At 34.9% G+C, this 18,075-nt stretch overlaps 1 protein-coding gene across 5 annotated transcripts in view; it reads right to left on the reverse strand.

The window, feature by feature from the left end:
- The window catches only part of TBL1XR1 (TBL1X/Y related 1), a 185,990-nt gene that overhangs the window by 78,201 nt on the left and 89,714 nt on the right, over positions 1-18,075 (reverse strand). For all 5 annotated transcript variants that reach the window (XM_028491354.2, XM_055083888.1, XM_028491337.2 and 2 more), the window contains one exon: positions 15,770-15,844. Coding sequence is in view for 1 of the 5 variants with exons in the window: in XM_028491335.2 (XP_028347136.1) it covers positions 15,770-15,844 (75 nt within the window). In the remaining 4 variants the exon portion in view is untranslated. Of the gene's footprint in view, positions 1-15,769; positions 15,845-18,075 lie in introns of those variants that run through there.

Genomic DNA, 18,075 nt, shown 5'->3' on the forward strand with positions numbered 1-18,075 from the left:
CACACAAAAAAAAAAAAAAAAAAAAAAAAATCGAAGAGTGGAAATGATACTTTGGTCCTACAGAAACTTATAAATCTTGAACTTAACTACAAGAACTTAGAAGTCCTTGAGTTACCTTTGAAAACCATACAAACCTGTAATACCTTGTCAAACCAAAAAGCAAGACAGCTACCTAAACCTAAGGTCTTATCTAAAGGACATAGGAACCAACCTGAAGAGGCTCTCAGTAGGCAAAAATGGGACAATATGTGCATCAATACAGAAAATAATTCAATAATCTAAAACACAATTGTGTTTAAATCCATGAGTTCACAGGACAAGGCATTTTACTGCAACCATGCCACACTGTTGGCTAATATTTCTTGGCATTTTGTTATTTCACCAAAAAATTGCTTTCATATTTGGTATCACATCTGCTCTTAGATCTCATATACACACTCCTGTACTTACCTACTTATAATTCACTTTTAAAATCTAAACCTAAGATTCCATAAATCGTTCCTGTTATGAATTTTAATCTACTGTTGCTATAGTGCCTGGTAAGGCTACCGTGGTTACTGATAAGAAACCCTGTTACTAAGAGTTTAGCTCTTAAAAATAATGGTCAAATGCCAAGAAGAAGTAGCAGCGAAATAGTCATGAATAATTGGGCTATATTATGGATTAAAATAGGTATGGGTAAAAAAGGAAAATAAAGTTAAGAATGATGAACAGCAGCTGATGAGCAGCTAATTACTTTGTGCGTTCATTTGGGGGAAAAAAAAAGCAGCTCACCCTGTATGTGATGTTGCCGAGTTCCATAAACAAATATCAGGCAGCATGATGTTATAGAAAGAGTCCTGGACTGAGTCAGGAGACCTCTGTTCTAGTCCAAGGCCTCAGTTTCCTCATCTGTAAAATGAGGGTGCTGAATTAGATAACCTGAAAGGGCTCCTCTAGCTTTAACACTGAGGGATTCTACAGATGAATTTAGGAAGAAGGAAAAAAATGTAGGATTTTTGTTAACAGTAAAGTTAACATTGCAAACAGCAGGTGGAACAGGGATGAAAACAATTTTCACAAATATTGAACTCCAGAAAGCAATTATTTCATAACTTTTAACTATCAGAAAGGTTTTTATAATATACCAACCTTAGTAAGTAACATTATCATCTGAACTACATTAGCAGTGAGTGACCAAATTATGACCTCAAAAAACCTATTCACCAGCCAGACTGCCCAAGTAAATCTTGGAAACAGTACAGGAACACCTTTGGGCTAGTAATTACTTTAGGTGATAAAAAGCCTCATAACTTGCCACAATTAAGTAACTGAACAAAGAGTAAAATGACACAAAAAATGATTAGAGTAAATTAAACAATTACTTTTAGTTGCAATAAAACAATAATTATGCTATGATATCCTTCTTTGTTAATGAGAGTATTTTTCCCTATGCATAATAATTTCTTTCCTGGTTACCTCTCAAAATAGAACCTGGCTTCTTCTGACAACAAGGTAATTTGAAATAAATGACATTTTTTTCCACCGGTGACACACAGAAATATAAAAAGAGAAGAGTATCTTTTGTTTAAGTTTTCTATACTGAAAGAAATCAAGCTTCTATAAGTAACAAATAATAGAAAGGCTCTGGTGCCTCAAAAATTTGTGGTTTCCTAACTGCAATTTCCTAAATATAGGTAATTAACTGACTGGTCCTAGCTAATCATCCAGGGTCTAATAAATTAAGTTTTAAGTTCATAGATCAGCTGATATTATACTTTTTTATTTATGTGAATGCTATGATTTTCACCTGGCAGACTTTTAAAACTCTAGGTATATGAGAACGAATAAACATATCTCTACAATCAAGAATCTATCAAAAATCTCTTCTTTTAAAGGACGTAATCTATATCTTTTAAAGGATTTAAAGATAAAATGAAAATCAATGAAAAAACTTGTTTTTAAAGCTTACTTTATGCAAATTACATAGCGATTACAAAATAAATTGGCATACACACAATTCCATTAATTATTCACTTGAACATTTCACCCTGGCAATATAATACCTAATATGTTATTCAGAATCACAAATAAAATTTCTCTCTGGCTGGTAGAAACAAAGGCAAAAATAAAGCAGTCTTGATGGTAATGAAATTTGTTCTTGGCTAGTCTTAAAATAGTTGTGATATCCATGTATCTCTGAGACAGAAAATCTGTGAAACAAAATTTTCCCTCACATGAAATATATTTTTGATTTTAATCTGGGTATTTTGATTTACAGCCCTAATGAGTTGATTAAAATAACCTTACACTTAGCTGCACACAGTAGAAATCAGTATGATATGTGAAGCATACTTTAGGGTGCTATTTTGAGCCTAAGCTGTTTTCAGCAATTACTCCAATTACCTCACTTCCCCCTCCCCCCATGACTTTTTCAGAGACACTTAAACATTATGCTTATTTAGTAATAAAAATACTATTACTAATGATTACTATAAGCAGTATTGTTTTTAGCCAATATCAAACATGTAAATCAGCTCCTCAAAAATTCAGGACTGGCTGACTGTACTGGGTAAAGTATTATTGTCCTTTGGGAAGGCGTTGGTACCAAGATTAGCAGTTAAAGGAGAATTTGATGTTTAAATAACTAGTTGGTATCTGGCAAGAAGCCCACTGGATTGTTCCTCACTAAATTTCTATTTGTAGAACATAAGCACATTTGTTATTCTTCCTACCACTTACATAAGTCAGCATACAGTACAATTTTCCCAAAGACCAAAACGCCTCATTTAGAGATCAATAATACAAAATTCTAGGAACAGTTATAAATGGCTAGATGCTGCACATAAAACAGCAGCACATTTGCTTTTTATTTGTTAGGGTTTTTTTTGCAGCACATTTGCTTTGAGAAAGTTTTAATAGAAACGGTTATTCTTTTTATTATTGCAATATAATTGGAAAAATAAAAACACAAAATACCAAAAATAAGTCCAAACCTGACTAATTTCTGCTCAATAGAAATTATCAAGCCATTTGAACATCAATTAATTACATTTAACTTTTTATTTCCTAAAATGTATTTAATAACTGCCTAGTTTTGTTCAAAGTTCTCATTTCAGGATTGGGGAAGAAAAAACTGCCAATAAAAAGAAACTGAGATAATCAAATTAATGGCTAAAAAAATCTCACATTTCATAATTACAATTTATAGTTTAATATTTCAGTTTTCTCTCATCTTTATCCACTTATAACTTATTCCGATATATACATCGAAAAAATTCAGTCTATCAGAATAGATTTCTGAAGAGTTGAAGGATAAAAAATGAATCAGTATTTTATTTATTTATTTATTATTATTATTTTTTTTTTTTTGCGGTACACGGGCCTCTCACTGTTGTGGCCTCTCCCGTTGCGGAGCACAGGCTCAGTGGCCATGGCTCACGGGCCCAGCCGCTCCGCGGCATGTGGGATCTTCCCGGACCGGGGCACAAACCCGTGTCCCCTGCATTGGCAGGCAGACTCTCAACCACTGCGCCACCAGGGAAGCCCTGTATCAGTATTTTAGAATGGTTATACTTAATACTGGATATTATGTCAATATTTTTTAATAGCACTATACTTATCTCTCAAAACTATAAAAGAATTAGAAAATTCTGGAACAATGATCATTTGCTTTTTAATAGAACAGCTTATTAATATACAATTACCATATTCCTAAAATACAGATTATTTTTTAAAATAAATTCTCATCATTCAATCTGGCTAACAATTTTAGCATAAAAATCATGTAGCATTCCTCTTCTGAAGGATGAATACAACACAGTAAAAAATGTGTACTAAACCATACTTTATAAACCACAATTGGCCAATTAAAAGAATGGAAAGGGAATCTAATAATTTCCTCTAATAGCATTTTCAAAACTTGTTCAAAATAAGCAACCCCAGGGATTCCATCTCCCACTAATTACATTTAACTCTGATCATACTCTAATTATGTATCCATTCCCTCAGAATTTATGTATTATAAATGATCTTAGTGAGATTTTGCTATATCACTCTGAAGTAATCAAATTATTGTGTGGATATGTTTGTCTTCCCACTTTAGTTGTTTATTTCTACTTCTATATCTTTCTACATCCTAAACAGTTCAGAGCTTAGTGCATAGGCAGAAAAATGTCAATGATAATCTCTTTAACCTATTTTTGAAATTCAAAGAAATTATCAATTTTTATGAAAGCCACTAAAAACAACATACTAACAGCAGGAAACTAGTTTAGAGATACACTGCCTAGTAGTATCTTTTATTCAATATAATGTTCATTATGCAAATTTCACATTCAGAAAAACTGAAAGAACTGTACAAAGAATATTCACATAGCTATCACCAAGACTTTAAAATTAACACTTCCTTCTACTTGTTTTACCACATCTATTAATTAATCTTAATTTTTTAAGCATTTCAAAAAAAGTTACAGATATCAGTAAACTTCCCCCATATATAACTTCATTATTGCCTATCATTAACTATAATAAAGTATTTAGTACGGTTTTTCTCTTAAAAAATTTCATGCAAACAAAATACAATGGATACTTAGAAGGTGTACCATTCAATGAGTTTTGACAAATGTATAAACTCAAGTAACTCTAATCCCTAACAGGACATACGATACTACCATCACCCTAGAAAGTTCCCACATGTCTTTTCCTACTTAATCCCTGTCCCCAGCACCCATTCATCCATTTTTAAACCCTGCCAATGACTTTTCCCCCCAACATTAACTAGCTTTGCACCCTCCACCCCAATACACAAGAGGTATTTGCCTGTTTTTAGTACATCTTATAAATGGAATCGTACATTATGTCCTGTTTTATGTAAGGCTACATTCATTCAGCATAGTGTTTCAGAGATTAGTCAAAATTGCTTCAGGTACCAATAGTTTGCTCTTTTCTACTGATCAATAAACTCTGTGATACAAATACAGCACTGCTTGTGTATCTATTCTCTTGTTGATAGATACCTGGACTGTTTCCAGTTTAGGGGTCAGCCCCCATATTTGACAGTTTATACACAGAATTTGGTACTTACTCGACCTCTGTGGTTCTTTCCTTTCTTAGGCTTCCCCCCTCTTCCTCCTGTTGGGCTCCACTACTCTGCAGCCACTGTGGTAGTTCTGAACTCAAGCCAGTAAGACTGCAAACCAGCCAACAGGAGCCTGCCCTCTGACAAAAACAACACTGCAATGGGAAGCTCACCAAAGGCCATTCCCTTCTTTTAAGATATCACTCCAGACCAGTTTCTTCTTCTTTCTGTTTGCTCTACAGTGTCCTCACACTTTTTTTTTTTGTATGTTGTCCAGAGATTGCAGTCACTATTTGTGGGAGGATTTGTCCTATAGGAGCCACTACTCCATTTTTTGGAATTATAACCCCCTACTATTCTCAAAAACACACTTATTCAAGACTGTAATTGACATACCTCCTTTCTCATGTTTTTTCCCCTCGAGACCCTGATTGAGCCAGTCCCCCTGATTCAAAAGAGACAAACTAAACCAGGAAAAAGAGGCCTCTGGGAGCTGGATTCTGTAATTCTGTATACACATCAACCCAGGTCCCAAGTTCATCCCAGGATGTGGATGCAGAACACATTCAAAAAGGCAAAGGCTTTGAGAACTGAAGATATGAGCCACCGTCAGCATCCCACACAAACACCGAGGGATGCACATGAGGAGTAGACCCAAAGCAGCGGAGCAAAGGTTTTGAACACTGAACTCACGGTGGAACCACTGTCCATGACACAAACAGAACTTCCAGTGAACCTGTCTGTTTTCAAACAGACATAAAAAATCATCGTCATCATCATCATCATCTCCTGAGAGGATACAATAAAAAATTACTCAACATACAAAGAATCAAGAAAATCTAATTCTCAAAGAAAAAGACAATAACAGATGCCAAATCTTGAGATGATCTAGATGTAAGAAATATCAAACAAAGATGTTAAGGCAGCTATTTTATCCATCCTCCATGGGCTAAAGGTAGGCACTTGAAATGATGGTAAAGACAGAACTTCTCAGAAGTAGAAAGTATAAAAAGAACCAAACGGAAACTGTATAACTGAAAAATCTAGGGGAAAAGTGATTTGACAAGAAAATAAGTGTAGACAAAGCAGAGCAAACATTGAATAACTGATCTTCCTGAATAAGAGATTAACACAAACAGATGAGAATAAAAATCTAATTTTAATAAAAGAAGAATTTCCTCAGTTTGTACCTTTAACTCTTAACTATAGTGGGAAAAAAAACCTAGAGATCTCTAGCCAAGATGCCTTAATCCTTATTATTCTGTCTCCTCTTGAGGTCCTGTGAAAGCACTCATGATTCACCTTTGAAGAATATTCAAATTCTATACAGTTTGTATAACACAGAATTTAAAAGAAAGCTGGACTACAAATTAGGGGGTCTGGTTCAAGTCCTGGTGCTCTACTATAACAAAGTACGTGATCTGGCATCACTTCTATAAGCCTTGGGTTCTCATTTTATAAATAATGACAACCTACTTAGCTTTGTAATGTAGTCCCATGATCTATTTTAGGAACTCTGAGGGTCATTCCCTTTTCCCCAGATCTTAAGTTCTTCATTGCTCTAATTACTTGTTTCTGGCGGACAAGGAGAATCTTTAGGTCTGGTAGCTATGACCAGCAAGGTATAGAACAACACTGTCAACAGACATACAATGCAAGCCACAATGCAAACCACATATTTAATTTTAAGTTTCTAGTAGCCACATGAAAAACTTAAAAAGAAATAGGTGGCAACTGATTCTAATGTATTTTTATCTAATCCAATATATCCAAATATTATCATTTCTTGAAATCTGTATAAGACTGAGATTTCACTTTTTAAAAAAACTGTCTTCGGGCTTTCCTGGTGGCGCAGTGGTTGAGAGTCTGCCTGCCAATGCAGGGGACACGGGTTCGTGCCCCGGTCCGGAAAGATCCCACACGCTGCGGAGCGGCTGGGCCCGTGAGCCATGGCCGCTGAGCCTGCGCGTCCGGAGCCTGTGCTCCGCAGCGGGAGAGGCCACAACAGTGAGAGGCCCGCGTACTGCAAAAAAAAAAAAAAACAAAAAACCAAAACTGTCTTCAAAATCCAACATACATTTTATATTTCCAGTACATCTGAGTTATAACCAGTCGTTATTTCAAGTGCTCAACAGCTACACATATAGTGGCCACCACATTACCCAGTGCAGGTGCAGCTGTGGGGTGGGAGGGGAGGGGAAAGCGAGGCAATGACAAACAAGGCCCAAGGTGTCTCGATGACTTATCTGCTTTATATATACACACACAAAAATTGTATGCCACTGATGGTTATGAGATCTGCCATAGTACAGGCAGGAGGACAAATCAGAGAAAGGCTGGTTTTGAAATAAAGTTCCATCTCTACTATGGGTAGAAACTGCAGTAAAAGAAAAAAAAATGGCTTATGTATATTTCAAAATAAATGAATTAACAAGTATTGAATATTTATTTTTATGAAAGCCAATGTTTATTCTATCCTATCCACAACTGAGGGGAAAGTATGTAAGAAATACATTAAAAGACTTTATAAAACAAATACATTTCTCAATCAAATGAATTAAAAGACTGGTGAAGGATACACAAAATGTTTTAAAAGTACACAAAATATTCAATTCAGATGCTTTGCTGTGACTTATTTAGCTTCTGAAATTTCAGCCAAAATATTGAAACCCTCCTCTGAATGAAAATAGCAAAAAGCTTAAGTAAATCTGCAAATACCGAAACCCCTATTTTTTTTTCATGGATATAATTTTTTTTAAATAGACTCTACAACAGTTTTATTCCTTAATTGTTCCTCAGGTAAAACAAAGGGCAATAACCAATCTCTGTAAGAAACAAGAGTCCCACCCCAGTTCCATCATGTCACAGTTCCTATCATTTCCATATTAGAACAGAAATACATACGCATTCTCAGAAGAGAGGACAGAACTGTGAAAACAGACTTGATTCAGACTTCAGACTCTACAATTTATTATCTAGGTGATTATAAACAAGAATGATGGTCTCCTCATCTATAAAACAGAAATATTAACAACCTCACAGAGTTAGAGTCATTTAAATAAGATATCTACTCTCTCTCTCAGAACACTCACTCATCTTTCCATTTTTGGTCTGATGTTAATTTGCTTTTTCATATATCAAAAAACTTTAAACTAATCAAAATGTCTCTTGGTGTCTCCTACACATTTAAATATGTTTCTATGTACTCTGTTCTAAACTCATAAGCCCTTATGCTCTAAATCATTTTTTTTAAATATCAGATTACAATGAACTCAAAATGATTCCATTAAAATCTGACTGGAAATGAATGTCAAATCAAGATGGTCCTTTATATATATATATATAATATGTAGAAAAATAAGAACGTTAGCATTTTTTTAAAAAAAAGATCCTCCGGGCTTCCCTGGTGGCGCAGCGGTTGCGCGTCCGCCTGCCGATGCAGGGGAACCGGGTTCGCGCCCCGGTTTGGGAGGATCCCACATGCCGCGGAGCGGCTGGGCCCGTGAGCCATGGCCGCTGAAAAAAAAGATCCTCCTTACAGGAGGAAATAGTAATCACAGTGTAGGAGAAAAAATAGGCATTATGAAGGAACTCTGTTAAAAAGAACCAAGAGAAAAATCAAAAGATATGACTGAAATTAACTGGCTTACAGAAAAGGACAGAACATGAAGAAGCAAACAAACAGTATCTGTTAAATTTGGAAACTCCTGTCTTTTACATACCAAACTTCAGTATGTTAGTTTTTCTTTGGAGCAAAAACTTAAAACTCAAATTTTTTAAAAAAGCAATGCTATCCCCTGGAAAGATGGATGGATTGATGAAAGAAAGCAAGGAGAAGACGACCCCAAATGGCTTCAATATACCTATGAAATATGGCCTGTAGTTTCAAATTTGGCTACATTGCTAATATTAGACAAGGCAGCTCAATCCTAAATGTGTCAGACCCTATTAAGACTGAATTTAACAGAGTGAGGTCAGTGTGAGAAGTTGCAAAAACTTAAAAAAATAAAGCCATAAAATAATCAATGACAGGACACCTTTTGTTTTAACACTGGTCCAGCAAATATTCATCCCTCTAGGTAGGTGGAAGTCCTTGCTCACTTTATTTTGGGTTCCCTGAGACAGAAAGAGAGGTACATTTTATTTCTGCTTACATGGTGCCTACACTAAGAACTTGTAGAACAGACACCAAGTTATCTGAAGCATGAAGATCAATTTTTAAATAGCAACATCAACTCACCATAACAAGTTCTACTATCACATTTAATTTAAGGATTAAATCCATGAAAGAATCCACACTTTCTTTGCCTTCCAAATGAAACCACAGTCACTCAGGTTCCAGTTTAGACAGTTGTATCAGCCTCACATCACACAACAAACATCCAATGGTAAAGATGAAGGCATTCAAGTTAACTACAACTCCAATGTGCATGTGCTCTGCTCTTTTCACCTTATCATTTGTTTTGTTTTTAATAGAAAATAAACCATACATTTTCAAAGGGATACTTGCTCAGACATAAGCAAAGGCATAAACCCCTCTGAAACAAATTCAGCCTGTAGCTATTTTCAGCTCCATCCATTAAAAGGAAAAAAAAAAAAAAAATCCCCAAAACTAAGACAGCTTTTCAATGTTACCCTCTTACTATTGACTTGAAAATTAGTTCTCCAGAGGCATAAATTCTCAACCAAAATAAAATACTTCACACAATCCTGTCTATATGGCAGTGCCATTCATGCTTCACATTTAGTAATACCACTTCAAAAGTACATGACAGTGAAAGACAGATGATAAATAATGACAATGAACTTCTCTACAGTGAACAGAAAAAATTATTTTACAGATGACACACTTGAGAAGTGGAGAGTAAAAGGGAACAGATCACTAGCTCCTCAATACGCACCACACTGCTTCCTGGGAGTTACCTCTTAGTGGGATTACAACTCTGGGGTCTTATCCTCAGTCTGGCAAGCCATAATTTACTTTTATCTGTTTTCTTGGGACAATCAAGTTCTAGGAGAACAGATGTTAACAAAATACACTAGAGCAATTTATGAATGAGAAGAATGATTTACTAATTTACACTGAGAAATACAGTTGCCAGTAGACTAGAATATTCATCGATGCAACAGAGGCTGGCAGTGTCCAGCCCATAACCCCTGTTCACTCAGTTTTCCTTAGGAACTAGGCAGCTTCTTACTGCAAACACCTGAGGGTCATCTCTGGCCACAGTTAGGTCAGAGGGGAAGTTCTAAGGAGCTGATGCCCTGCCCTTCCCAAAGCATAACTCCACCAATAAGGAATGGAGTTGGAGGACAAAGCACCCCAACTTTCTTGACCCATGAGTGGAACAGCTGAGAGGCATGTTCTACATACTGGCTCCCAGAGGTCCCCAAAAGTTGTGAGTCCCAACTGCCTAAAATATTAACCTACTCAAAGGCATCTTGTACTGGCCTCCTTATCTTCCTTTTCTCATTTCCCCACAGGAACTTCCTGGGTTCAGCTTTCAAATAAAATGGTTATAATCGAGGGTCTGATTCCACGGAAATCAAACCTAAAACAACTGCTCAGTGAGGTTCTATTCTCAGCAGGAAAATCTTGTTGTTAAACCAAATTAAGTTTTAGAAGCTGTGGGACAACTGTAGAATTAGAACAAGAGAAAAGAGGAGGCCTAAAGGGATTGGTCAACAAAGTTGATAGACATTTCTTGAAAATGAGAATCTATCTCTGGAACAGTTCAAAGAAAAAAAACATACAAATTGTTCTAAAACACATAAGATGCAAATTAGAGCTACACCGAGACACCATTTCTCAACTATCAGATTAAATATGTATATATCCAAAAAGTTCTGATTATACACTGTTTACAAGTGGGAAAACAGACACCCTCATACATTGCTGGAAAAAATATAAGATGGCATAAAACCTACAGAAAAGAATTTGGCAAACTGCCTCAAAATTACATGAACATTTATGCTCATACCTGAAACTGCCATTTGTGAAACAGCTAAGCTACATCTATGTAATGGACTACTCCACAGCTATTAAAAAGAATAAGGACTAACTCTATACACTACTATAAGGTGATCTCAAAAATGTTCACTATATATATATACACATAGGTTTGCTTATTTTTAAAAATAGCAACCTAGTTAAACTTGGTTACCTATAAGGGGAAGAAGAAACTAAGTACATACTTCACTTTGAAGTAATATCAATGTTTTCTATAAAATTGTAAGTAAGATTAAATCAATATTTTAAAATCCTAAAAATTAAAGATACAATGAAACAAATGGACCTGATTCTGTACCAAGTTGGTAGAAAAATCATACAAGTGGATTTACTGAGTACTTTCAAAATACTGGGAATGTAAACCCCCAGTGGGTCATGGGCCAAAGAAAAAGCAGTTTTCAGTAATCATATTGGTGGTACTGGTTTAAATATATAAAAATATATTTATAAAGATACAAATTATATTATGTACAATAATTTCATATTTATTTTATATAGTTACATATTTATATCTTACATATTCTGTATTTTATACCTTTGAATAATATATTGTTTTATACATTTATGTTAAATATATATAACATTATATATAGTATAAATATACAAAAGAAACAAGTTTATGTAAATACCATTAGAAAAAGAGATTTTTCAGCATGAGAAAGGATGGAAATATTGAAATCAAAGAATTTTTAAGTTGGAAAAATTTAAATCCAACATTTTTATCAGATATATCACAGACATACCAGACATCCAGAAACAACGAATACCCTTAGCACTAGACTGTGGCTCTACATACTGCTTTCACTAAAAGGAACTGGACTTTCTGGAGACACAGCTGATTTGGGGACTAAGGAAGAACATGTGCAAGATGAGCTCAGGAACATCTTGTTATGCCAAAAAGCAAGGAAGCTATCAGAGACTACTAGAGTTGTGTCAAAAACATTCAGAAGTCAATTTAAAAAGGCTCCTTTGGCCAAGACAACCCGAGTATCCTAAGAATAAGAATAAAAACTACAATGCAATAACATATCAAATATTTAAATCCCCAAGCTCACAGAGACACTTTTTAAAAAGTCTTTGTTGGTCTACTTTTCCCAGCCTTCTAGGAAACAACTTAGCACTTTGAAAATTGGAAAATACTCCCACTCCAAAATAATGCAAAAAAACAAAACAAACAAACAAACAAAAAAAACCAAACCTGAATTAGATTAATCTTTTAAATTAAAAAATTCAAGCGAAAGAGAGGCATTTTACTACAGGGATGCAATTCAAAATACAGAATGAGGAAACCCTGCAAGACAAATAAAAAGGAAATAATAAAGAGGTAAAGCATAAGCTGTACGTAGCAACCAAATGTAATGTATGGATTTTGTTGTCAATCTGTAAAAGCTCAAACTAAAAGGATATATGGTGATATTAAGAAATTACTGTCATCACCTCACACCCATTATTAGAGTGCTCACTACCCCAAAATGAAACAAACCAACCCTCCAACATTCACAACAGCCAAAAACTCTCACAGAAAATAACAGGTACTGGCAAGAATGTAGAGAAATCAGAACCCTGTGCATCAGTGTTGGGAATGTAAAATGGTGCAGCCACTTTAGAAAAGCGTATGGAGCTTCCTCAAAAAATTAAAACTAGAATTATCATATGACCTAGCAATCTCACTTCTGGATATTTATCCAAAATAATTGAAAGCAGGATCTTAAAGAGATATTTGCACTTTCATATTCACTGCAGCATTCATCACCATAGCCAAAGTTGGAAGTAACCCAAATGTTCATCGATAGATGAATAAGAAAATGATATATACATACAAAAATTCCACCTTTTAAAAAGTAGAAAATCCTGTCATAAGCTACAACATAGACAAACCTAGAGAACATTACTCTAAGTTAAATAAGCCAGTGACAAAAGACAAATACTGTATAATTCCACTTATGTAAGATACTTAAAAACGTCAAACTCATGAAAACAAAATGTAAAATGATTGTTGACAGCGGCTGGGGAGAGGAAGCAACAGGAGATTTTGTTCAAAGAGTACAGAGTCAGTTTTGCAAGATAAAAAATTTTTAGAGATCTGTTGTACAACAATGTGAATATAGTTAACACTACACTTAAGTGTACAGTTAGTACACTTAAAAATGGTTAAAATGTAAGTTTTACATTATGTGTTTTTTACTATAATTTTTTAAAGTATATTTAAATGCCTTTTCAAATAAAAAAATTACTGTCAATTTTTAAAGTGGGATAATGGTACTGTAGTATATACTTTTAAAAAGCCCACATCTTCCATCGATACCTACTGAAATATTTATTAATGTAATCATGTGACATATGTATTGGCTCCAAAATAAATGGGGGTGGGGGTGGGGAAGAACGAGGCATAACAACATGGGAGCAAAGCAGTTACAGGAAACAAAGCTGGTGATGCTGCAGCTGGGCGAGAGTTCATCATGCCATTCTCTCTAGTGTACATCTAAAATTTTTCACACTAAATAATAATATACACCTACTGGTCACTGGGTTCTAGTAATGCAATAAGATAATTACAGAAAGTAGCATGAAACATTTATACTGAAAAGTAGCTGTAAATCATGGTGACTTAAGGTGCTATGAGAGTTAAAATAACTTGCACTTAGGCAAGTGAAGAGTGAGGCAAAAAAAAGAATATTCATGGTTCTTATATGAAAAACAAAGTTGAAGTGGGTGTGGGGGGTGGCAGAGGCGACTTTTCACAGAGCATTCCTTTATGGCATTTCCAGAGAAAAACACGTGAGATGGTACACAGCACAGATTTAACCCCGAACACTACTACACTGCTCAGGCTCATGGGAAAACCACCATTTTGAACCCAATATCTATAAACTTACTAGCACATCTTACAAATGTGTAGAAATGGCTTTGATGTCCACAGCTAGACTATAAGCAAATTTGTGTAATCTTGACCTTCTTCATTTTTCACACTACCACATATACAGAATTAACACTAACATAAACATCTGTGATGGCAAATGTGTTTGAGATAATCTGATTTAAAATACAGTCTACAAGCTGCTGCCCAAACAAAACAAAACGACACGCAGGCTATGTGAGTGGCACATTACAAAGTCACCTGAGGACAGGCACTTAGAAGAGAGAGCCAGTGGCATGGCACTTGGCTCTCAGACACCCAACAGGCCTGTGCAACTCACTTCTCAGGGGAAACGTGCCACAAATAGCTTAAGACTCCAACAACCAAGAAAAATGCACAGGTTTCAAACGTGAACTTCAAAAAAGCCAAATACTCAAAATGCCTAAGATGAGCTGCTTACGTGAGAAAGTGTAGTGCTCCAGAAGAAACAGCAGATTTAATGATGGTTAATGAGTCACCCAGGTACCATAAAGAACCCAGCAAGTATTTTCATATATTAATGAAGAACGGTGTCATCCTTCGTGCTAGGTAAAGCCAGAACAAAATTCCTTATTCTCCCCAACATTCCCCATTAACTACTGGGGGGAAGGAGGAAGGGAGAAGAAAGGGAGGTTGGAGAGGGGGAGAGGTCGTTTTCTTGTCAGCAGTAAGAATTCAGAAGATAATTTAGGCAGAGGAAATCTTATTGACATACTGACAAGTTCATCTTTAAAATGAATCATTTCCTAGGAATATTTTCACAGATAACTTTCACATCTCACTCATCCTGGTTATAGTTAATTTTTACTACTTTTTATTTCAGAGACTCATGCATCTATAATTTCCCACCAAATTCTATAAACCTTAATCCGTTTCTATAGCTCCCTGATTTAATATTTAAAATAAAAATTTAAGTAAAAATAATTAAAAGTTTTGATAATGCACTATAGAAAACACTGTTGTTAAGCAATTAATTCTTTAAAAAAACAAAAAAAATAAAAATTCATTCTCCTGTTATTTATTGATGCCCCAAATACAGGGCCATACCATTTATATAAGGAATTACTTTTTATAAGGTAAAAAAATCGTTCTGAATTCTAATGAACAGTGATGAGATCACTTAGCCTATAGCTAGAATAAACATTAGAAATTTAGTCCAATTCTATCACCAAATTTTACAAGAGTACTTGCCAAAAGTCATCCAAGACATATGCAGCAGAGAGCAACTCCCAATTCCCACAGAGTCCAGTGGTCTTGCTGCTGTATAACATAGTGGACATTTTCATTCCACAGAGAAAGGATTCTAAATGACCTTGTTAAATAAATAAGAATGGTTCTCCTGAAAATTATCCACTAACTAAAGACAGGTAGAATTTTAGCCATTTAACTGCCCATTAACTATGAATATTAGGAGAAATGCAATATGATGATGGACAAAAACACAAAAGCCATTACTGCCACTCTAACTTAAGTTTAATGAGAAAATTTTATTCACAAAATATAGTCCACATGTTAAAATATATAACTGTATAATAACTTTTCATTCTGATAACCATAGCCAAGATAACAGAAATCTTCAAATTAGAGGTTCTGCCTTTTTAAAAAAAACACCAAATAATCAAACATTATTTTAAGTACCTTAAAGATTACGTATTTTTTAAAACATTTCTTCAGTTTGAGAACACATGTATTTTGTCAAATTTTGAAAAACGTTCAACATTCTTAACAGATTCTTAAAAATAAGAGAATAATAAAAACAGAAATTAAAACAAGCTCTGACAAAAAGAGTAGGAGGAATTCTTACCATTGGCAGTGCATTGATGTGGGGATGTACAACTGAATGTCTGGTACTGCCAATCACAAATTGCTGTTGCTGATGCTAAGAAAAAGCAAAGTAAAATATTCAGTGTGTCTTAAAACAAATTCAGTTTAAAAGATTTCCCATACCAAATTTTACATGTATGAAATACTATTTACGTCTTTAAGGTCCCAACCAGTGAGTATCTTTCTCCTCCTAAGCAACTGCTGTCATAAACAGCAGCAACTTTTGAGCGTGTAGTATGTGGCAGGCACTGAATCTTTAAAACATTCCTTAAAGGTTGACACAATGAACAGAATGAGACTCAAAAGAGAAGAATTTGCATAAAGGAGGCACTCACCCCCATTCAACTCAACTCATGCAAATACTACTGCAATAGGGCCCAGTATAGCAGGTTCATAATCTATCATCAGAGCTGTAAAGAATGGTATAAACTTATATGCTATATATTCTGTTTAATACAATAAAGAGAAATATCTAATTGGTTTTGAAACAATTTCAATCAAAACTTATTAAACCTTATCTCTTCAGAATTTATATTCTACGGAGTTTACCCAGTCTTCTCAATTGCTGAGTCACAGTACATTATTTTCCAAGAACCTTTTTTGCAAATATACAAGTGGTTTTTCACAACCCTGTCAGAGTGGCGACTCTCACGTGGAACACTGACCAGGGCAGCTCCCACTGTGTGCAAGCGTAGAGCGCATTTTTCTGCAGGAGTACAAGCTGATGCCACACAAAGAAACGCAAGAACTTTTCTTCGTACACCAAAAAGGTGAATTAAGTCAGTAACACTAAAAAGGTAACTAAGCAAATACACTGAATAAATACAGAAAGAATTTAATCCCTTGAAATTTGCTCCTCTCTGATTTTATCTTTAATTGACTGGAACCCTCATTTGTGCTCATTACCAACTCCAAGGCCACACAAAATAACTTCAGTGCTGCTATGTAACTTTCAGATAGTTGAGCTGTAAGAAGATCCAGGAATTAAAATAATATTTATTAAACACGCCACACACTTATAACTGGAATTACAGACAGCTATATCAACATACGATGTTCCACCAGCCTTTTGGGCTTCAAGACAGGTAAGTGAGCCCCAAGGCTTTCTGGCACAAAACATTTGTGAGGTAGTTAGTAGATATTTTCTAGCACCTATTGGGGAAATGTCCTACAGACATCATGATTGAGTTCAAATAAAAACTAGATTACTGCTAGGCTCTGTCTAACTCAGGGTCATTTGTTATGAACATCCATTATTTTACTATAAAGTCTTCATGAATTTTTGAGCTCTAAGCTATGTAGTTTGGCATACATTCATTCTAATTATTTATAAATAATTAACATATGCTACTCAAGTTCATACATTTTAAAACACACAAAACCGAAGTAAAAAATAAAGATAAATTTACATATTTACAGTGATACAATCTTGTTTATAACATTCTAGGTCCTTAACTTTTAAATGTCTTCTTAATCATGATGGTTTTATATGGTTTATATATTAACTACTATCTCAAGCCACAATTTAGTCTTAGAGTAAGGTTCATCAGTACTAATAGTGAACGTATGCCTGTCTGTCAAGTATCTTTCCTGAGAATCACCAATTTTTTCAGCCACCTTCTAAAATAATTAGATCATGGCAGATGAAAAGCTTATCCTAACAGTTTAAGTATCAGCTCTACCATTTTCTTGTTTCCTATTCTTATTCATGTTTCTTATATTCAGTTTCTTTGCAGGAATCTTTACATTATTAGTCTGTTTTGTGGGGTTCGGTTAAAACTGGATAATATAATCCACAAATCTGTATCATCAAACACAAGTAAACATACATTAATAAGCTCAATTGCATGGCAATTCCCGGAAATGGAATGAATGAATGGGAGTGCCACTGTTGCCCTGTGGAACCGCCAACTCTTTTGAATACCATTATATACCACATGTTATAAATGACTGTGACATCACAGCCAAATGAAGGTGCAAATTAACTGCAATATTAAATATTAATTATATTTAATATTTAAAATCTCAAATGAACGTATATGGAGTAACTGCACACTGTACCTCAATGGATATTTGTTTTCACTACTATTGTTTTGTGTACGCACACAAACTTACACACACGTACCTTAGGGAATACTAAATCAGATCATTCCAGTTGCTAGTCTTTCTTTTACCTCCTCTCCCTGGTTCTCTCCTCTTACTTTTTTGTGGTGAGTTCCTCTCTCATCACTCTCACAGAGGTCTCTAATCTCTAAACGTATTTTCTCTTCCCTTCTTTTCCTCATT

Source organism: Physeter macrocephalus, chromosome 1 (genome assembly GCF_002837175.3).
Source record: "Physeter macrocephalus isolate SW-GA chromosome 1, ASM283717v5, whole genome shotgun sequence".
NCBI lineage: Eukaryota > Metazoa > Chordata > Mammalia > Artiodactyla > Physeteridae > Physeter > Physeter macrocephalus.